At 36.5% G+C, this 23,626-nt stretch overlaps 1 protein-coding gene across 34 annotated transcripts in view; it reads left to right on the forward strand.

Annotated features, from left to right (window-relative positions):
• The first annotated feature begins 237 nt into the window (after window positions 1–237).
• Window positions 238–23,626, forward strand: part of LOC138692141 (SWI/SNF-related matrix-associated actin-dependent regulator of chromatin subfamily A-like protein 1) — a 144,905-nt gene continuing 121,516 nt past the window's right edge. For 21 of the 34 annotated variants that reach the window (XR_011330015.1, XR_011330013.1, XR_011330018.1 and 18 more), the window contains exons 1-7: window positions 2,265–2,432; window positions 4,271–4,718; window positions 6,093–6,208; window positions 15,894–16,341; window positions 18,766–18,881; window positions 20,385–20,494; window positions 21,240–21,374. Coding sequence is in view for 25 of the 34 variants with exons in the window: in XM_069815140.1 (XP_069671241.1) it covers window positions 2,430–2,432; window positions 4,271–4,718; window positions 6,093–6,208; window positions 15,894–16,341; window positions 18,766–18,881; window positions 20,385–20,494; window positions 21,240–21,374 (1,376 nt within the window). In the remaining 9 variants the exon portion in view is untranslated. The other 13 variants (XM_069815150.1, XM_069815144.1, XM_069815138.1 and 10 more) reach the window with 13 other exon arrangements.

A 23,626-nucleotide genomic window follows, 5' to 3' on the forward strand; every position in this document is an offset into this window, starting at 1 on the left:
CCCGGCTGCACGTCAGTTATTCTCTTCTCTGAGTATTGCACACCTACAATAAACTCATTAATGAATGTTGATTTGTGTAGTGTTTGCTGAAAGTTGACTCTTTTATGGATAACGAGAGGCTCGGGGCAGGATCATCGACCGTGTGAGATGGCCAAGAGCAAGTTGTGAGATTGCTAACTGCGCATGCGCGGCCATCTCATGCCAGAATCCTTACTGGTATTTACTTACAATAAATATATATTCACAGTCATCGGTCTGTCTCCGTGAAGTGCAGGCGTGTTCACTGTCATCGTTTATCATCCACAACTCATTCATGTTTTTTTAAAATAGTTAGTCACCGGTCGGTGCGGTACTTCGGTGCTATTTATTCAGTACATAAGAGAATACAATTTTACATTAGAGAATTTAGCTGGCTACATGGGATCATTGAATTGAACCCGAGGCCAAGAAAGAGAACGAAGAAGAAGAAGAAATATATATATATATATATATATATTCATCCATGGTAGTTACATAAACACTCGCGTCGGGTCAATTTGACCCAATGACACAAAGTAAGATCTGGACGTGGATTCATGGCAAAATTATGGGGTAAATAAAATGTTTAAACTGAAGTAAATAAAATATTTTTATTCTGAACTGTAGTATTTGATTGAAATACATTATTTATATTGAACATAATCAAATACAACGAAATTTGTAAATCTCAACTTTAAAAAAGTGAAAACTATCTAAATACAATGAAATTTGTAAATCTCAACTAAAGAAAAGTGAAAACATGACTTTGAAACCTTATAACCATTCTGTTTCTTTACGAGGTGTGATTGAACAATTTTAAGGTTAGGTTCATAATGGTACCTAAAGACTACTACGGTCCTCTTCTACAGGAATACACAAACTCCTACTATTATCCTAGATATGGAAACATTCTTGAAAAATGTTGACTGGGTTAGTAATAAAAAAAATCACTGTACCTAAAGGCTACTGCAGTGAATGCCCTTCAAAGGGGTTCATTCTGAATTGCTACATCGATTCCTAAGATGTCACCACAAACCAATATGCACTGCTGGCTTCAGTCTTAAATCTTTTCAAACAGACATTGTAAAACAAAACAGTGGTTCATTTCTTGGCTTGTTCTCCATATATTGTGCAAACAATTTTGTAGTGAATTTTGCATACATGTCCCAAACAAGCAGCACACTGTGTTGAATGCTAGTTATTATCATTTGTGCTAGGGCAGAGACATCTCTTCCTTTTCTGAAATGCTGGTCCACTTCTTGTCTCTTGATTTTGCTGTTCTTTCGGTGGCACTTCAACGCCTCTCTCCGTTAGGACTATTTTTATTCTTTCCCTAAGACTGCGTGGTACATGAGGATTACTCATTCTTCTGACAACGTTCTCCATAAAAAATTCTTTAGCCAGGTACTTCAGAAATATTCTTCTTTGTATCTTCTCTCTGGTATTCATCTTATAATAAACAACATATGAGTTGGGTTTTCCCTCAACCCAATATGAGCAAATGCTGGGTAACTTTCGATGGTGGACCCCGGACACATTTCACTGGCATTATCACCTTCATCTCATTCAGACGCTAAATAACCTGAGATGTTGATAAAGCGTCGTAAAACAACCTACTAAAAAAAGCATGAGTTGAGTGCTGAAACATTTATGAAATGGAAGACCACTGCCAGTGGCCACCTTCTTGTCCTACGTCCAACACTATAGTTGCTACACAATTCGTCGCATGAATCAACTTCACCCTTGGTACAGTTATAAAACGTCACAATTTCTGGCTTTTTGGAGGTACCTGTGTCTTCATCTATGACATCGTCAAGCTCAGAAAGTTCGCCCACAGATTCACCATCGTCATTATCATTAGTGCATTAATGAGAATCGTATTCAACTCCCTTGCAATTTCTTCGTCTGTTACTAGTAATTCCCCCGACTTCGACTTCTCTGCAGTCTGTTACTACTTTCTTTGACATTCTGTGAAAATAATAATAAGAAGAACTGCATATACAGCTGAAATGAACGCGGAAAATGTGAAGCATATAATATAAAACTTACATCAAATAATACTTACGCATAAATAAAGAAATCTCAGTTATTCACTAAATCTTCCTGTTTTTTAGAAGCACACACACACACACACTCACGTCGGGTCAAATCGCATATAAACAGCTGTTGGCGCTAAATGATAAACTCAACAATGAATACAGCCAGACCGTTTCAAAGATTTCAACAATAGAAGAAATTACACACCACCGGCACTATTCATATTACCTTCCAGCAAAGAAAACAGAGGAAAGAAAAAACACTCGTTTCATATAAACCCGACGCGAAACTGAAGGGTTAAAGGCTAGGTTGAAATGTCATTTCGCTATAGAATGAAATGAACTTAAATTGAATTAAAAACTCTTCCAGCAATAATGGTGTGTAATGTGCTTATGTGTGGTAATTCGTAATACAAGTGCTTACATTAACAGATTTCTACTTTATTGTTTTAACATTTCCAGCTGTTAGAGTAGGATCGAAACGTAAGATATCAAAATAGGGTTAGAGTAGGATCGAAACGTAAGATATTAAAATAGGGTTGTTATTACAGATTCAGATGGTAGGCTAGACCAAACCGATTTCAATTGACTAGACATAGTAATACGTGGACATACATATTCATACTTTTGTAATGTTAGAGGATATTGTACTGTATCAATTCTTCAGATGAATTATGTAGGCTAGATCTGATTTAGGTCTAGTTGTTTAATTTTTAGTTACATTTTTCTATTTAAAATCTTATAAGATGGTACAGTATTTTATGGCGCTAAAACTCAATATCTGTTGCTGTACCGGTTCTCCTATAGACACTGACTAGTAATGCGCATTCGGCACCTCGTAAAATATCATAGAAGCAGCAGATATTTTTTCCCGTTAGAGAGCTTTAGATTTTGAGGGGATAGTTAAGTGACAGGAAACAGAGGATTGTAACAAAGAGTGTATTAGATGAAGGGGTAGCTGACATGAGGCCTGAGGCGTGGCTAACGAGGCCGAGGAATGTGACGAATTTAGAGTGGGTTAGATAAGAGGATAAGTGACCAGGAGACCCAGGACTATGATAAAGTTACAGTGGGTTAAATGAGAGTATAAATAAGTGACAGGAAATGGAAAAGCCAGAACTGTGACAAGGTTAGTCACAGGTTTTGCTGCTGTCTCCTCATATCTGGCTGGTGCTGCTAAAGTAAACGAATATCAAATAAATTAATGACAATCTGATAGAGATAAGCTACAGGATGAAAACTAGTTTTGCAGTACCGATTATTAAGGATTGTATTAATTATATAGATTAACGACCTCGGTTTATATCGAGTAAAAAGGTATGAAAAATAGGTTATATGTACCGGTATTCATTTCAGTGTGGAACAGATTTGTTATGTCTCTGTATTTGTGATATTTGAACATATAAATTTATGTTATAAGGAAAGATAATTTATTTAAATTATTGTATTTTTTCTAAGTTGTATTAGTGCAGTTGTACCACTTTTGCACTGCGATGACGTTATTGGGCGTTGCTTTGCACGTTACGAGGTAGGTAAAATTAAAAGGGAGGTTTGGGGCCATTAGGTTAGCTTAGCTTAGCTCAGCTCAGCTTAGGTTAGTGTAGGTGAGCTAGGTTAGCATAGATTTGTTCATTTTATGGTTTTTTAATTATTTTATGTGGAGTGCCATATATTTGAAGTTGTATAAAGAAATTGTAACTTAATTATTTCAACAGATAATTTTTGGTACTTGAATTTTTGTTGAGAGTGAAAATATGCTTTTGCGGGCAAACGATTTATAAATGTTTTAAAATTCGGGCAAAAATCCGACGGGTTTTTTCGAATTTTTCGGCGAGAAATAGGCGATGTTGTTAATGTAAATAATTACGGCATATAGTAAAGGGAAAAGATTTTGCAAATTTAAGACATTTTGGTGCTGATGTGCGAAGAGTTCCTATACAGACCGCCCTCGCTTCAACCTCTACCTAAAAAAATCTGTTGTTGGTTGGCGTACAGACAGGTCCATGCATGCTTCCCTACCCGGACCGATCTCATTCCACTCCTTAGTGTTTAGCTTCCTTGGGACAGGCATTAAGCCTGTGGAACATTACTATCTGGGACTGGTCTGCATAGGAACTCTTTGTACTATAAGAGTGTAGGCATAGCATATTATGAAGTAGGCCTATTTTACATTCTTACAATTTCTAACCTCTTCATTGATTGAATTCTTTTTTCAGAAGAGGTCTACAGTAACTAAAGAACAGAGAGAAAGAATTGAAGCTAATCGCCAGGTTGCTTTACAGAGAAGAAACGAAAGGTTGCGACTTCAGAATCAGTTCCCATCAAGTAATGTGAACAACACATCAAATAGTACAACAAGTACAAAGGCATTTTCTCAGTTCCCAAATACCGAGGATAAAGTGCGACCAGTTGAGTCTTGGAATATAAGCCACTCAACAAATAATTTTTTGTCCTTGAGAACAAATTCAAATCAATCACAACGTAGGAGACAGTATGGGAGAAACAGTGCTGTTCATCAGAAAAGTGTTAACCATTTTTATAAATCAAAGAAAAAAGTGGTTTCTGGATATTGTCGCTTATTGTCAAGACAGAGATTTTCTGTAGTTGTTCCATATCATGCACAGTTGGTAGACGTATTCAGATCTATTAATAGTAAATCATTTGGTAAGTTTGGAAGACGTAATTAATAAGAAATTCATTAAACATTTAAATTTCATATGTAATCTCAGTTTGTGAAGAAATACAGCAATTATGATTAAAAGTCGACGGAATTACATGCTGTAAGTTTATCCCAGCGTGTTTTTGTTACTTTCTAGAATGTTTTATGTATATGCAAGTGACGTACACTACTGAATGAAGTTATGGACCAAGTCTAAATCCATTTGCAAATTCTTCGGAATGGGCATAAGTTGAACAAAGCATTGTGCATCATATGCAGTATATCTGTAGGAATCGAAATACAGTACATTTTAGAAATCCTATGTAAAGTTTAGGTAGGCGTAATTATTTTATTCTTAACAATAGCAACAGCTTTTATAGGATATGTCCTACCCTGGGGTCAAATATCATTTTGAGGAGCAACCGTAATTACAAATTTATTATCAGCAATTCCATACCTAGGAATTGACTAGTACAATGAGTATGAGGTGGTTTTGGGTCCCAGCACATTCCACACTGAATCATACAGGCTATATCCACATTTTATTCTCGTCCAACTTCTTTATGTAGAAAATTATCAAATTATTCTTCTCTGGTTAGCTTATAAATATTTTATTTTATTTTTCATTCGGGTATTTTTCTGGCATAGTTTCTCAATCCTCTTGGTGTTGGCTTCAATGGTTAATATCATGCTTGCTATTGTTTGACTGAAATCTTGTAAATGTTGCTTTATTTTCTGGTTGATTTTCATGAATCCTACCTTCATTTCTTCTCCAATCACTTCCTTCAGCATTTCACCTGTGTCATTCATGGGTCCTAAATTCATTTCGATTCCTCATATTATTAGTTGCATAACTATAACTGCCCAGAAGAATCCATTTTAATGACACAGAATTCCTGTCTCCTTATTATTACCATCTTCTCATATTGAACCCTTCTATTCTTGATCTGTACACATTAATATCCACGTCCATTTTTACTTAAGACACTGCATTTCTGTATATACACTTATCACTTATGGATAGGGCATTGCTCTCTCTTCTCTGTTTACTGCTTGTCGGAGTTCGACTTAAACAAATTTACTCTCATTTGCTTGCTGTTGATGACTCGCATAATATGTGTGGAAAACACTGATGGTTAGCGGAAGGAAATATGAGTAGTAAAGTCCGACCAGCTGGAATTTTTCATTCTAGATATTCACAAAGTGAACTGTTATTAAATACATAATATACAGAATCATCCCACAACAATAACACATCTTACTGATTGTGCTATGTAAAATAACAATTTGTATGATTTCCTACAGCACATTGGTTGTGTAAGGAACAGGATTGTTTCTTCTTCTTGTATACTGTTTGTTTAATGAACTGTTGTTTTCAGATACAAAAGAAAAAACATGGAGTTTTGCACTAGAGGACTATAATACTCTTATGAAAAAATTGAAAGATCTTAGAGGAGCAGTGTTCATAGATGCTTTTCCTGCGAACATATTGAAGGTAAGACATTATCTGTAAAATACATTGCATTGCATTGTTGGAAACGTGGAATAATGATGTGTATGCTTCTGTGGTTTTGACGTAGGCCTATAATATGTTGTTGTTGTTTTTATTGTTGTCCAATGGTAAACTTGAAGGTTTACTTCATTTATCTGGCATTCCATTATATTTCAACTATGTCGTTAGGTTTATTAAGATAGATATGTTTCTCGTACCATTTCATTAGAAAAATTTGAGAAAGTTTCACATTACAGAATTCATGCTGGTTTAAGTCCTCATGGGCATAGGCAGAGAGAGAACCATTTCCTTGGGGGACAAAGCAAAACCATAGAATCCCTATATAACTGAGTTATGTGGGACATCATTTACCTCCTCCCCCTGTTATAGCTTGACTTTGGTACTGTATATTGGAATACATACATATATACATAAGTGTTCTGACCATGGGCAGATCTTTCACTGCAAACCCAGCATTCCCCAACCTTTCCTATTTTCTACCTTCCTCTTAGTCTCCACATAATGATCCACATATCTTAACATCAACCCCGACAGCATTAGAGCATTCGAGGCCTAGGGGTTCATTTCACTTTCCTTCCTCCTTTTTCTACTTTTCTGTTCCTAGTGCTGACCTGCTATGGCACTAAAATCGTCCTCCAGTGGCTTAAGGAGGGAAAGCTGGTGATCAACAAGATCTCCCAGCTAGGTCCAGTCCACATCTGTGGAGTAACGGTCAGCACGTCTGGCCGAGAAACCAGGTGGCCCGGGTTCGAATCCCGGTCGGGCCAAGTTACCTGGTTGAGGTTTTTTCCGGGGTTTTCCCTCAACCCGATACGAGCAAATGCTGGGTAACTTTCGGTGCTGGACTCCGGACTCATTTCACCGGCATTATCACCTTCATATCATTCAGACGCTAAATAACCTAGATGTTGATACAGCGTCGTAAAATAACCCAAGAAAAAAAAAAAAGCTAGGTCCAATGGACCCGTCGACCAACAGCAGGTGTGGTCCTCCAGACATTTTGGGGGTTGTGTGTGAATGAAGTAGCCACCAAAACGTTAAAATATGGTGTTCACTTAAATCGGCCACAACTTGCCATTTTCACATGATAATATCTTTGAAAACTATTGGAGTGCAAGAGGTCAAATGACTTTATTGTCAAACGCCTGGCATTAGAAAACAACAACAACATATCTTAATGTCGTCTATCATCTCGTATCTTCTTCTGCCCCTAACTCTTCTCCCGTTTATCATTCCTTCCAGGCATCCTTCAGTAGGCAGTTTCTTCTCAGCCAGTGACCCAACCAATTCCTTTTCTCTTTCTGATCAGATATCGGAATATGATCATTTAATAAAAGTATTTTCGGGAGGCATGTTTCTTACAGTGTTACATCCATATCCACGATGTTTTGAACCGAGTTGTATAGGGTTTGAATTGTAGGTCTACTACAAATTATAGGCCTAATGGGACATAACTTAAAACAATCTCCCTCTTTTTCTCTCTCTTATAGAAACACATGCATACATCAATAAAACTATGTAACAGTGCTAACAGAAACCTTCTTATGCGAAGCTTATCTTCCTGAAGATATCAAATAAAATAATTATTTTATTTAATCTCATCTCTAAGTTTACACATTATACCGGGATCATTTTTCTTTTTTCTGCATTGTTGTGCAGTATGTTAGTCATATTTCTCGAAGTGGTGGCCTGAACACCTGCAGACTTCTAACACAGACTGTTACAAAAGAAACTTTACAGTGCTTCCATTCCTCAAATGAGATATAGAAATTCTTATACGTCCAGAAATTTGAAATAAATATTATAGTGCAGATACATGATCTGAAGACATTATTTTGTCAATTTAAGCACAGAAACTTAATCATAAACAAAAGTAAATAAGATCTTTTGAATTCAATATTTTGTAGCGTTAATAGAAAAAAAATAGAGTTCTGACAAGCTTGGGGGGGGGGGGGGAGGCACTGCTCCCATGTCTCTCCCATAACTCCGCCTATGCTCATGGGGAAGGAATTTTCTCAAATTTTTCGGCCAGTGTATGGGACTGGTGTCCACCCAGCATAGCGATGAATTGGAGGAGCTACGAAATGTAACTAATAAAAAAATTATTAGGAATTGCTTTTATTTGAAATATCCTTTTGTGCAGATATTTCGCAATGCTCCATGTAAGCAACAGTGTTTCGACACTATGGATCTGTCAAGAATTGATCAGACTTTATTGGATGCATTGATGCCATTCCAAAGAGAAGGAATTTGGTATGTTTAATATTTTTTGTGCTTTTTTAATACAAATACCTACTTCATCAGTACACATGAAAATGAGAAATTAAATAAGTTTATCAGTTGCGAGCAAGCTTTGGTAGCATACGCACGCGATTGTACTGTCTGATTAGTGAATGTTTCAGTTTCATAAGTGACATAATTATATTACAGTGACTTTTGTTAGAATTATAAACTGTGATTATTTTTGTTAAGTGTTCCTGCATAAGTTTGCGTATATATACTTTTGACTAAGTCTCCTGATATTATTTGCTAAGAATTATGATGATAGAAAGGAAACAAACGCTTGTGATATCCTTCACCGAGCAAGATATTTCTCGACCAGAACCATATTTACTTCATGAATGGATTTATGAAAATCTCCAACTAATGGAAGAACAACTAGAGATGATTCAACTGAATGGAGTGACACGGCAAGTCTTCATTAAATGTACTTCCACTAACATTGTTGAAGAAATATTATAAAGAACCAAAGGTGAGTTGTCGTTCACATTTTCTAATGGACAGAGAACCAAAGTGAAAATAGAGAAAGCAGGACCCGGCATTAAATCTGTCAAAATTTATAACCTTCCTCCGGAACTTTCTAATACTAATATAAGTACTGTTCTTGAAAAATACGGCACGGTTTATTCAGTTACTGATGATTCATGGGGACAGGCTTTTAGATATAAGATTAAGAATGGACTGTGTACAGTTAAAATGGTTCTGAAAACGCATATCCCTTCATATATTGGTGTTTGTGGATTTAAAGCCTTAGTAAGTTATGAAAATCAACCTACTGCTTGTTCATACTGTCATCAAACTGGCCATTTGCGAAACAACTGTCCTAACAAAAAAGACTTCGCGAATATGATTTTTTGTAATAAAAGTGATCAACCTGCTGGTCTAAGTTGGTAGCTGGGACGCTGCCAGCGAGACGATCTGTGCTTCAGATGGATGTAAATAACCACGATCCTGCAGAAAGAGAGCATAATATTTGTCAACAACTGGAAGTGGATGTTAGCAAAAATAATATATCTAGCAATACGACGGAAACTAAAGCTACCACTTCGACGTCATCAGTAAACAAAGAAGACGTATCTGAAGTTATTGATTTATCAGTTAACAGTTCAACCATAACAACAGAGACAACGTCAGACAAGATACCCGAGGATGGCACTCCCCCACAATTAAACACCGCTTCAGCCCAGAATAATCCCTCTGCGCGCAATGTCAATGTCAAGGCCAGTACTCAAACTGCCTCACAACAAGACACGATAGAAAATATGCCTGTCGATCGTGTAAATGACCTTCCTATTTCTACGGTGAATCAAGAACACGGAACAGATGATTCTTATGATTGCAATGTTTCCAGATACACTGATGGATAGTGAAACGACTGATTTAATAATTCGACCTTATTTAAAGAGGTAGGTTAATTCAAGAGATCCTCGTCTTGCTAAAAAGAAACAAACCATAACTTCCAAAGTCGAAGGGTAATAATATCATAATTAGTTGTATTATTATAAAATGCATTTTTGCCTGTGCATTTTATTTTTGATGTCACTCACTTTAAATGTAATGGCAACTCTCAATGTTAATCTTCTTCGCAGTAGATCTAAACAACAGCAATTAACAAGATTTATTAATGATAATGATATCGATATTTTTTTGTTACAAGAAATAAATGTAGATAATATGCATTTTTTGGGTCCATGGTTTCATGCGATATGCAACCCTGGGGAAAATCAAAGAGGCACTGCCATTGTGTATCATTGTAGTATTGAAATTCAACAATTCGAAATCCATCCAAACGGCAGAATAACGACGCTGTTAACAAATGATAATACGCTGTATGTAAATGTTTACCTTCCTTCTGGGTCGAATAAAAGAGCAGAAAGAGAACACTTTATTACACATGAATTACCTTATTATATAAGACATAATTTTGATCCTCTATTTTTTGGTGGAGATTTTAATTGTGTGCTCCATGCAAAAGACCAAACTGGAGAATATAATCCATCGATTGCCTTAGACCACATGACCCTTCAACTCGGTTTATATGATGTGTGGGAAAAACTGCATGGCAACAACATTCGGTTTATGTATCATCACCTGAATGCAGCTTCTCGTATCGACAGAATTTACGTGAATGCAGCTTCAACAGATAAACTTAAAACGGTCAGTACAATTCCAATTTCCTTTACTGACCATGATTGCGTAATTTTGAAAGTGGAAAAACTTCATCATGTACCACAGATAGGGAAAAGTTATTGGAAACTGAACTTTCAGTTATTAAGTGATGACAAAATTACCGAAGATTTTAAATTTTTTGGGAGGCAGTGACTGATAGAGTGAGACGGTCTTCATCTAACATTCTTCATAAATGGACCTACATTGTTAAACCAGCTATTCAGCAGTTTTTTTAAATCCCAAGGCATACAAAGGGTTCGTATTGCACGTAACAAGCTGCGCTATCAATATCAACTCCTGCAGAACATATATCAACAACAATGTGACGGTAAAGATGTTTTTAAACACATGCAAGCTGCTAAGAGGATACTCAACTTACTTCAAGAGCGTGTATTTTAAGGTTCCTTAACACGAAGCACAAATAGTTCTATCATTGCTGAAGAAAAAGCCGCGCTTTTTCATATTGCTACAGAAAAAAATAAAGGTCAAACAAAGTTTATTCATCATTTAAAAACACCAGATAACCAAAATATTACAGGTACCCCCTTTAATATTGGAAGAAGCCTTCAAATATTTTCAGTTAAGATTTCACCATAGAGGACACTCTGAGCAAGATCAACATAATGTACTTCAATACTTGCAATGAGCCATATCACTTGATGATCAACAACTATTAGAACAACCCATTACTGAAGAGGAAATTAGAAGAGCGATATTTTCTGCAAGTTCCAAATCAGCTCCAGGTCCAGATGGAATTACCTATAATTTTTACAAGGCTTATTGGGACTTCGTAAAAGAGCAACTCTTACAAGTGTTTAATGAAGTATTTAAGTGTCAATTAGACTGTACAAGTTTTACTGAGGGCATTGTAATTCTTATTCCAAAAAAGCAATGCACTGGAATGATTAAAGACTATAGACCAATTACACTTCTAAATGCCGACTACAAAATTCTAATGAAGACTAAAAACTCTGCTTCCTCGATTTATAGATATAGGGCAAACGTGTGCAGTGCCAGGAAGAAAGATCACCAATATCCTCTCTACTATTAGGGATTTGATTTTGAAAGAAGGAGATAATGATATTGCTGGGTTACTTAACATAGATCTTGAGCAAGCCTTTGATAATATAAATCATTCCTATTTGTTTGCAGTGTTATGTAAATTGAATATGCCTATAAAACTTATCAATACCTTCAAACGATTATATCAGAATGCGCATTCACGTGTACGAATAAACGGGTATTTTACTAAACCAATCGCCATAGAAAGATCCGTGCGTAAAGGCTGTCCAATGTCAATGATATTATTTACATGTGCATTAGAACCACTGCTGAGGATGCTGACTTTTTACTTGTGTAATAACAGACAGTTGGTGTCTATACCCCTGGTTTATGCCTATGCCGACGATGTGATTATTTTATGCAAAGAAACAACAGATCCTCCTCGTATTCAAAAAGTTCTACAAGTATTCGGGAATGTGTCAAACTCTGTCATTAATTTTACGAAAAGTACGTTCATGGCCCTAACTCCAAGAGGACAAACGATAACAACTCGATTTACTAATGTTAATGAAATGAAAATTTTAGGGATACTATTTACACCCAATATCTTGGATGTTATTGAGATAAAGTGGAAGGATATTGTTAACAAAATCAGATATGGAATCCAAAGACACCTCAGTCGAAATTTGAATGTTATTAAAAAAGTGTGGCATATAAACACGTTTATTTTATCCAAAATATGGTACCTTGCACAAGTTCTTCCGATAACCTGAACAGACAGCTCAACAAATTGAAAAGATGGTAGGATTCTATTTGTGGAAAGGTTTCTTATTTCGTATCGCACGACCTCAATGCAGATTGTCGATCAAGGAAGGAGGTTTACAGTTAATTAATGTAAAATCTAAATGTGATGCTCTATTTATAAAAGATATATTACGCACTGACCATAGTATAGACACTTTAGTGTTCATATCTAACTATGTTTCTTCATTGCATGCATCCAGTATGACTAGGTCTTTGAAAAAACTCACCACTGACGCCAACAAATTTTTGGAAGACACAAATATTGCACCAGAACAAATAACAACTAAACTGATCTACAGCTATTTACAAGATCAAGTGAGGTGTTTACCTAATGTACAATCTAAATTTCCTAATAATAACTGGAAGAAGATTTGGTCATATTTTAAAATACCGCATATACCATCAAATTGGAAATGGGAGTCATATGCGCTAATTAATGGGATAATTATGACAGAAGAAAGAAAATATATGTATCACATTGTTCCAACTCCACAGTGCAATAAATGTGGGACTATTGATACAATTAGCCACAGACTAACAAGATGTTCAGATCTTTCAAGGGGTATTTGGCTATGGCTTCAGCAACAGCTAAATAATGTGCATAAGGCAAAAAACCCGAACACGAATCTGCGGATCGTTTTTGATCTGGACGTACCACAGACTTCTCATTATTTTAGTATATTGTGGCTTGCCATGGGTTTTATTTATTATATGCTGCAAATGAAAACAAAATCTTTACCCGACTTTATTAAAGAACTCAGAAAGGCGTATCTACAAACTGATGTACATGTTAGGAAAAAACTTCAAATTTTAGACTTTCTTACCGAAGAATAGTTACTCCTTTGAATATGTGATTGTGTGCTCTTTGTTAAATGTTAATTCTCAGTGCATCTGTGAAGTTTTCGGAACCACGTGTCTTGCAGGCATCATGAAGCCTGAGATTAAGATACAGTTATAAGCTAAAGCTTGTCAAATTAACCTTTTTAGTTTGTTGTGAAATTACATTCAGAATTTCCTTATTTAATTGTTAAAAATGCTGTTTTAAAACCTTATTCATTAGTGAGGTCAGTTTACTTTGAATGTGCGTTTAATTTCACAGATTTTTCTGTATTAACTGTTAAATATGGACACCTTACAAAGTATTAACATAGTGCAGTTCATAAAAATCATAATGTAATCTCTGTTGACCTTTGGAATATACACTTTATGTTAATAAATTAATTGTAAAAAAAAAAAATACAGCCAGACCGTTTCAAAGATTTCAACAATAGAAGAAATTACACACCACCAGCACTATTCATATCACCTTCCAGCAAAGAAAACAGAGGAAAGAAAAAACACTCGGGTCTACACTTGGGTCATATAGACCCGACGCGATACTTAAGATGAAAGAGTAATAGAACGGAGAAAAAAAAATAATAAAAAAATAAAAAAAATAATATATGCGATCCTTAAGGGTTAAAGGCTAGGTTGAAATGCCATTTCGCTATAGAATGAAATGAACTTAAATTGAATTAAAAACTCTTCCAGCAATAATGGTGTATAATGTGCTTTATGTGTGGTAATTCGTAATACAAGTGCTGACATTAACAGATTTCTACTTTATTGTTTTAACATTTCCAGCTGTTAGAGTAGGATCGAAACGTAAGATATCAAAATAGGGTTAGAGTAGGATCGAAACGTAAGATATCAAAATAGGGTTAGAGTAGGATCGAAACGTAAGATATTAAAATAGGGTTGTTATTACAGATTCAGATGGTAGGCTAGACCAAACCGATTTCAATTGACTAGACATAGTAATACGTGGACATACATATTCACTCTGTGTTCATACTTTTGTAATGTTAGAGGATATTGTATCAATTTTTCAGATGAATTATGTAGGCTAGATCTGATTTAGGTCTAGTTGTTTAATTTTTAGTTACATTTTTCTATTTAAAATCTTATAAGATGGTACAGTATTTTATGGCGCTAAAACTCAATATCTGTTGCTGTACCGGTTCTCCTATAGACACTGACTAGTAATGCGCATTTGGCACCTCATAGAAGCAGCAGATATTTTTTCCCGTTAGAGAGCTTTAGATTTTGAGGGGATAGTTAAGTGACAGGAAACAGAGGATTGTAACAAAGAGTGGATTAGATGAAGGGGTAGCTGACATGAGGCCTGTGCCTTGGCTAACGAGTCCGAGGAATGTGACGAATTTAGAGTGGGTTAGATGAGAGGATAAGTGACCAGGAGACCCAGGACTATGATAAAGTTAGAGTGGGTTAAATGAGAGTATAAATAAGTGACAGGAAATGGAAAAGCCAGAACTGTGACAAGGTTAGTCACAGGTTTTGCTGCTGACTCCTCACATCTGGCTGGTGCTGCTAAAGTAAACGAATATCAAATAAATTAATGACAATCTGATAGAGATAAGCTACAGGATGAAAACTAGTTTTGCAGTACCGATTATTAAGGATTGTATTAATTATGTAGATTAACGACCTCGGTTTATATCGAGTAAAAAGGTATGAAAAATAGGTTATATGTACCGGTATTAATTTCAGTGTGGAACAGATTTGTTATGTCTCTGTATTTGTGTTATTTGAACATATAAATTTATGTTATAAGGAAAGATAATTTATTTAAATTATTGTAATTTTTCTAAGTTGTATTAGTGCAGTTGTACCACTTTTGCACTCTGATGACGTTATTGGGCGTTGCTTTGCACGTTACGAGGTAGGTAAAATTAAAAGGGAGGTTTGGGGCCATTAGGTTAGCTTAGCTTAGCTCAGCTCAGCTTAGGTTAGTGTAGGTGAGCTAGGTTAGCATAGATTTGTTCATTTTATGTTTTTAAAATTATTTTATGTGGAGTGCCATATATTTGAAGTTGTATAAAGAAATTGTAACTTAATTATTTCAACAGATAATATTTGGTACTTGAATTTTTGTTGAGAGTGAAAATATGCATTTGCGGGCAAACAATTTATAAATGTTTTAAAATTCGGGCAAAAATCCGACGGGTTTTTTCGAATTTTTCGGCGAGAAATAGGCGATGTTGTTAATGTAAATAATTACGGCATATAGTAAAAGGGAGAAGATTTTGCAAATTTAGGACATTTTGGTGCTGATGTGCGAAGAGTTCCTATACAGACCGCCCTCGCTTCAACCTCTACCTAAAAAAAATCTGTTGTTGGTTGACGTACAGACAGGTCCATGCATGCTTCCCTACCCGGACCGATCTCAGTCCACTCCTTAGTGTTTAGCTTCCTTGGGACAGGCATTAAGCCTGTGGAACATTACTATCTGGGACTGGTCTGCATAGGAACTCTTTGTATTATAAGAATGTAGGCATAACATATTATAAAGTAGGCCTATTTTACATTCTTACAATTTCTAAGCTCTTCATTGATTGAATTCTTTTTTCAGAAGAGGTCTACAGTAACTAAAGAACAGAGAGAAAGAATTGAAGCTAATCGCCAGCTTGCTTTACAGAGAAGAAACGAAAGGTTGCGACTTCAGAATCAGTTCCCATCAAGTAATGTGAACAACACATCAAATAGTACAACAAGTACAAAGACATTTTCTCAGTTCCCAAATACCGAGCATAAAGTGCGACCAGTTGAGTCTTGGAATATAAGCCACTCAACAAATAATTTTTTGTCCTTCAGAGCAAATTCAAATCAATCACAACGTAGGAGACAGTATGGGAGAAACAGTGCTGTTCATCAGAAAAGTGTTAACCATTTTTATAAATCAAAGAAAAAAGTGGTTTCTGGATATTGTCGCTTATTGTCAAGACAGAGATTTTCTGTAGTTGTTCCATATCATGCACAGTTGGTAGACATATTCAGATCTATTAATAGTAAATCATTTGGTAAGTTTAGAAGACGTAATTAATAAGAAATTCATTAAACATTTAAATTTCATATGTAATCTCAGTTTGTGAAGAAATACAGCAATTATGATTAAAAGTCGACGGAATTACATGCTGTAAGTTTATCCCAGCGTGTTTTTGTTACTTTCTAGAATGTTTTATGTATATGCAAGTGACGTACACTACTGAATGAAGTTATGGACCAAGTCTAAACTCCATTTGCAAAATCTTCGGAATGGGCATAAGTTCAACAAAGCATTGTGCATCATATGCAGTATATCTGTAGGAATCGAAATACAGTACATTTTAGAAATCCTATGTAAAGTTTAGGTAGGCGTAATTATTTTATTCTTAACAATAGCAACAGCTTTTATAGGATATGTCCTACCCTGGGGTCAAATATCATTTTGAGGAGCAACCGTAATTACAAATTTATTATCAGCAATTCCATACCTAGGAATTGACTAGTACAATGAGTATGAGGTGGTTTTGGGTCCCAGCACATTCCACACTGAATCATACAGGCTATATCCACATTTTATTCTCGTCCAACTTCTTTATGTAGAAAATTATCAAATTATTCTTCTCTGGTTAGCTTATAAATATTTAATTTTATTCTTCATTCGGTTATTTTTCTGGCATAGTTTCTCAATCCTCTTGGTGTTGGCTTCAATGGTTAATATCATGCTTGCTATTGTTTGACTGAAATCTTGTAAATGTTGCTTTATTTTCTGGTTGATTTTCATTAATCCTACCTTCATTTCTTCTCCAATCACTTCCTTCAGCATTTCACCTGTGTCATTCATGGGTCCTAAATTCATTTCGATTCCTCATATTATTAGTTGCATTAGTATAACTGCCCAGAAGAATCCATTTTAATGACGCAGAATTCCTGTCTCATTATTATTACCATCTTCTCATATTGAACCCTCCTATTCTTGATCTGTACACATTAATATCCACGTCCATTTTTACTTAAGACACTGCTTTTCTGTATATACACTTATCACTTATGGCTAGGGCATTGCTCTCTCTTCTCTGTTTACTGCTTGTCGGAGTTCGACTTAAACAAATTTACTCTCATTTGCTTGCTGTTGATGACTCGCATAATATGTGTGGAAAACACTGATGGTTAGCCGAAGGAAATATGAGTAGTAAAGTCCGACGAGCTGGAATTTTTCATTCTAGATATTCACAAAGTGAACTGTTATTAAATACATAATATAGAGAATCATCCCACAACAATAACACATCTTGCAAATGAAAATTAATGCAACATCAACGAAACTAGACAAGTGGCTAGCAAATAATAAGCTTAAATTAAATGTAAATAAAACTGTCTATGTATCTTTCAATCAATATCCAACTGACCAGATTCACATAGTTCTTAGTAATACCATAATTAAGGAAGCAGAATGCTCTAAATTTTTAGGTATATGGATAGATTCCAGTCTAACATGGGAAAAGCATATACAACATCTAACTGAGAAGCTGAGTCGCTTATGTTATGCTTTTCGAGTCCTTGCGAAGATATCATCCATGGATCTTTTAATATCAGTCTATTTTGGATATGTTCATTCAATACTATCATATGGCATTATTACTTGGGGATCTTCACCAAAAGTGACACAAGTCCTCAAATTGCAGAAAAGAATACTCAAAATCATTAAAAAAGTTCCTATTCGGACTGAAAGTATAAAAATTTTCAGAGAACTAAAAATCTTACCTGTACCCTGCATATATATTTTAGAAACAGTGTGTTTTATTCATCAAAACATAGATTCCTTTAAAACAAATTCAACATATCATGAGTATAACACCAGAACATCCCAAAACATACATCTGAATTACCACAGGCTTACCAGAAGTCTTAACAGCATATCACATAGAGGCAGCAATTTATATAATAAACTTCCACAGAAAATCAAAGAACTTAACATAAGAAAATTAAAAAAAGAGGTAAAGAACATTTTATTGACACATATGCCATTTTGCACAAATGAATATCTAAATTTAAAATTTTAGAATTTAACGTTTCTTGATACTGCCCTTGACCATTTATGTTTCAGGTAACTCAGAGTTTAAGAAAAGACAGGGAAAAGCAAAAAGAGAAGATACTAGATAGAACAGTGGAGACTGAAGATCAAGCTTGTCCTATAATATTAAACTATTAAATTTATTTAGAATTAAGTCTATTTTTGTATTATATTGTATGTTATGTCATTTTTCTTGTGTACTGACGACGCCATGAATGCTTGTAATTCTATTCGGCTAATAAAGATCTAATCTAATCTAATCTAATCTTACTGATTGTGCTGTGTAAAATAACAATTTGTATAATTTCCTACAGGACATTGGTTGTGTAAGGAACAGGATTATTTCTTCTTCTTGTATACTGTTTGTTTAATGAACTGTTGTTTTCAGATACAAAAGAAAAAACATGGAGTTTTGCACTAGAGGACTATAATACTCTTATGAAAAAATTGAAAGATCTTAGAGGAGCAGTGTTCATAGATGCTTTTCCTGCGAACATATTGAAGGTAAGACAGTATCTGTAAAATACATTGCATTACATTGTTGGAAACGTGGAATAATGATGCGTATGCTTCTGTGGTTTTGATGTAGGCCTATAATATGTTGTTGTTGTTGTTTTTGTTGTTGTCCAATGGTAAACTTGAAGGTTTACTTCATTTATCTGGCATTCCATTATATTTCAACTGTGTCGTTAGGTTTATTAAGATAGATATGTTTCTCGTACCATTTCATTAGAAAAATTTGAGAAAGTCTCACATTACAGAATTCATGCTGGTTTAAGTCCTCATGGGTATAGGCAGAGAGAGAACCATTTCCTTGGGGGGCAAAGCAAAACCATAGAATCCCCATATAACTGAGATATGGGGGACATCATTTACCTCCTCCCCCTGTTATAGCTTGACCCTGGCTGGTACTGTATATCGGAATACATACATACGTGTTCTGACCATGGGTAGGTCTTTCACTGCAAATCCAGCATTCTCCAACCTTTCCTATTTTCTACCTTCCTCTTAGTCTCCACATAATGATCCACATATCTTAATGTCGTCTATCATCTCATATCTTCTTCTGCCCCTAACTCTTCTCCCGTTCATCATTCCTTCCAGGCATCCTTCAGTAGGCAGTTTCTTCTCAGTCAGTGACCCAACCAATTCCTTTTCTCTTTCTGATCAGATATCGGAATATGATCATTTAATAAAAGTATTTTCGGGAGGCATGTTTCTTACAGTGTTACATCCATATCCACGATGTTTTGAACCGAGTTGTATGGGGTTTGAATTGTAGGTCTACTACAAATTATAGGCCAAATGGGACATAACTTAAAACAATCTCCCGCTTTTTCTCTCTCTTACAGAAACACATGCATACATCAATAAAACTAGGTAACAGTGCTAACAGAAACTTTCTTATATGAAGCTTATCTTCCTGAAGATATGAAATGAAATAATTATTTTATTTAATCTCATCTTTAAGTTTACACATTATACCGGGATCATTTTTCTTTTTTCTGCATTGTTGTGCAGTATGTTATTTATATTTCTCGAAGTGGCGGCCTGAACACCTGCAGACTTCTAACACAGACTGTTACAAAAGAAACTTTACAGTGCTTCCATTCCTCAAATGAGATATAGAAATTCTTATACGTCCAGAAATTTGAAATAAATATTATAGTGCAGACACATGATCTGAAGACATTATTTTGTCAATTTAAGCATGGAAACTTAATCATAAACAAAAGTAAATAAGATCTTTTGAATTCAATATTTTGTAGCGTTAATAGAAAAAAAATAGAGTTCTGACAAGCTTGGGGGGGGGGGGGGAGGCACTGTTCCCCCATGTCTCTCCCATAACTCCGCCTATGCACATGGGGAAGGAATTTTCTCAAATTTTTCGGCCAGTGTATAGGACTGGTGCCCACCCAGCATAGTTATGAATTGGGGGAGCTACGAAATGTAACTAATAAAAAAATGATTAGGAATTGCTTTTATTTGAAATATCCTTTTGTGCAGATATTTCGCGATGCTCCATGTAAGCAACAGTGTTTCGACACTATGGATCTGTCAAGAATTGATCAGACTTTATTGGATGCATTGATGCCATTCCAAAGAGAAGGAATTTGGTATGTTTAATATATTTTTTTTGTGCTTTTTTAATACAAATACATACTTCATCAATATACATGAAAATGAGAAATGAAATAACTTTCACTATTGTAAAATGAGAGCTCAAGTAACCTTAACGTCTGTAATATGTATAATAAATTAACTTTTGCATTTAAGATACATGATGTTTTCAAAATGAGCAGTTATGCATATAGTTATAAACACTTATTTTTTATAAATACTTGTTTCTTCTTGTCTTTGTTATAGTATTTCCATGCAGGTTTCTTAATCTATCTGTATTTAATTAAAATCTCTGGTCTGATATGATACTTCTACTTCCTACTTTAGAATAAGGTTCTCTATAGTTTCATGAAGCTCACAATAAGACACGTTAAAAAACTGAGTTCGAAGTTCGAATCCCAGATGTCGCACATGGAAATAATACTGGACATGGTTGATAGATTTTTCTGAGAATAAAATATTTAAAAAGTATAACACACAAGGGGTTTTCAGACGCCATAAATATTTATAAGAGGTCACATTTGTCACTGGAATGTGTTCTGCGAACTGCCTACTCATTTGAGTGTTCGAATATAAGTAACAGAAAGTTTTTGTGAATTTGAAAAAAATATTATAAAAAATAAATGTGATATTGCACAGTTTGTTGCATCATTAAATAAAACAAGTTATTTTAGTTATTACATAAAATATATTGTTCAATGTATTGATACTGATAATTTTCATGATGTTATTTCTTTTTAGTTACGGTATTTCAAGAAATGGCTGTTGTCTTCTGGCAGATGATATGGGACTTGGAAAAACCATCCAAGCTTTAGGTATTGCTCACTACTACATAAATGATTGGCCACTTTTGATAGTTGCACCCTCTTCACTCAGGTAAATGTAATATAGCTTTATGGTTAGGTTTCTTATATTATGCATTTACAACAGATATTACTTACTTAATGGCTTAAGGAACTTGAAGGTTCATTGCCGCTCTCACATGAGCCCTCCATCGGTCCCTATCCTGAGTAAGATTAATTCAGTCTCTACAATCATATCCCACCGTCCTCAAATTCATTTTAATATAATCCTCCCATCTACGTCTCGGTCTACCCAAAGGTCTTTTTCCCTCTGCCCTCCCAACTAACACTCTATATACATTTCTGGACTGGTTGGCGAGTTGGTATAGCGCAGGCCTTCTATGCCAAGGTTGTGAGTTCGATCCCGGGCAGGTCGATAGCATTTAAGTGTGCTTGAATGCGACAGGCTCATATCAGTAGATTTACTGGCATGTAAAAGAACTCCTGCGGGACAAAATTCTGGCACATCCGGCGACGCTGATATAATCTCTGCAGTTGCTAGCATCATTAAATAAAACATAACATTTAGCATTTCTGGATTCGCCCATATGTGCTACATGCCCTGCACCTCTCAAACATCTGGATTCAGTGGCGATTTCTCTTAAGGAGCACAGGAGCAGTGCACCACCTCTTCTAATAACACATATTTTTAAAGTTATATCAATGAGCTGCAATAGACTATGTGAGCGACATAATTCTTTATTATAATACTGTAACTTTTTATTCAAAACAACAATAATCACTTTCTATAATTGAATGTAAACACTTCCGTCAACAATGGGATTTCCACTCCACACAGTAACACAGTATTCATTTTCGCACTCCACAGACGACAATGACAATTTACTTGAATTATTGAGAACAACAATGAACTGTTAATCTTAACTAATGTTCACAAAGCACTATTTACAAAACAGAACTGTTAGTTCTCAGTTCACAGTTCGTTTGCCTTGGCTAGTTCTTGTAGCTCAGTCACTCAAGTTCACAGTATCTCGAACCCAAGACTTTCAGAGACAGTCCACTGAACTTCGAACTCAGGTCCCCCAACTGCGGTCCACTGCACTCAAACTCAGGACTTCGGACGCTCACACAGCTGTGGACACACTCAAGTCGAACTCCGGTCTCGAAGCTGGCTTCACTGCTACACAAGACTGGCTGGCTTGCTGTCCAACGACTACAACAACTAACTCAAGTTCATTTGTGTCTCTTCTTTTATAACCAAACCATAGTTTCGAGAAGCTACGATCTCGCGAACAATCTTCAGATACCGAGAGGGTGATGCTTCCTGAAACTTCTCTGGATTTCTCCCCTCAGTCACCAGCTGCTTACTTCCCCCTCTCTCCCACGGCCCAGCATGCCGCCGTTTCTCCTCTCCTCTCCATGCCGCGTGCCACCCCCCAGTGCTCCGTGGAGCCTGTGTCAATTCCCGTGCGACTCTTGCGGGACACGTGTTCGAGTCTCGATGTGGCTGTCACATTGCTCCCTCCTTAGGGCTGGCCGTCCTGGACAGTCCCTTGGTAGGCTGCTAATCGGTCCAACGTTTGGATCCTCCAGCCGCTCCCTCCTTGATGTGGTGTCATTCCATCCTGGGCTTGGCTGGGCGGCGATTACTCGTACTGCATGGGCGCCATCTTGCTCTCCCACTTGGCCCTCCAAGGAGAGCTCGCTGGCCACAGGTTAGTCTTCAGCGTCCATCAGGAACACTTCATCCTGACCAAGATGAAGTATACGGCACCGGACGTCCACCGTTGCATCGAGTTACCACATGGCGTCGAGTCCCAGGACGACGTCTTCGGTGATGTTGGCGACGAACACCCACATCTCCAGTTTCCTCTTCCCCAAGGTCAGGTCCAGGAAGACCTCTCTCTGGATGGGCAAGCTCTCGCCTGAAGCAGTCCGGAGCTCGTATTGGCGCAGTGGCGTCCTCCCAGGTAGGCCACGCACGACGTCTGGTCTGGCGATAGTGAGCATCGCCCCGGTGTCCACCAGTACTCTGCATGGATGGCCTTTCATCCGTCCTTCAGCAATCAGCCCATCTTCGCATCTTCTGTTGACCGGTTTCAGGACGAGCCGAGGGGACGGTGATGACGGCGCCGACGTGCTCCTCCTCTCCTGACTGGAGCCAGGTCGGTCGCAATTCCTCCGCAAGTGCCCAGGTTCGCCGCAGGACCAGCAGGTGGGCACCCGTCGTCCCTGTTGCTCAGGCGACTGTTGGGACTGTTGGCTCCTCTCGGTGTCAGCCACCTCTCTCTCCTGCCAGTGGCCAGATTGGTCGCAGTCCCTCCT

This window comes from Periplaneta americana, chromosome 16 (genome assembly GCF_040183065.1).
Source record: "Periplaneta americana isolate PAMFEO1 chromosome 16, P.americana_PAMFEO1_priV1, whole genome shotgun sequence".
Classification (NCBI taxonomy): Eukaryota; Metazoa; Arthropoda; class Insecta; order Blattodea; family Blattidae; genus Periplaneta; species Periplaneta americana.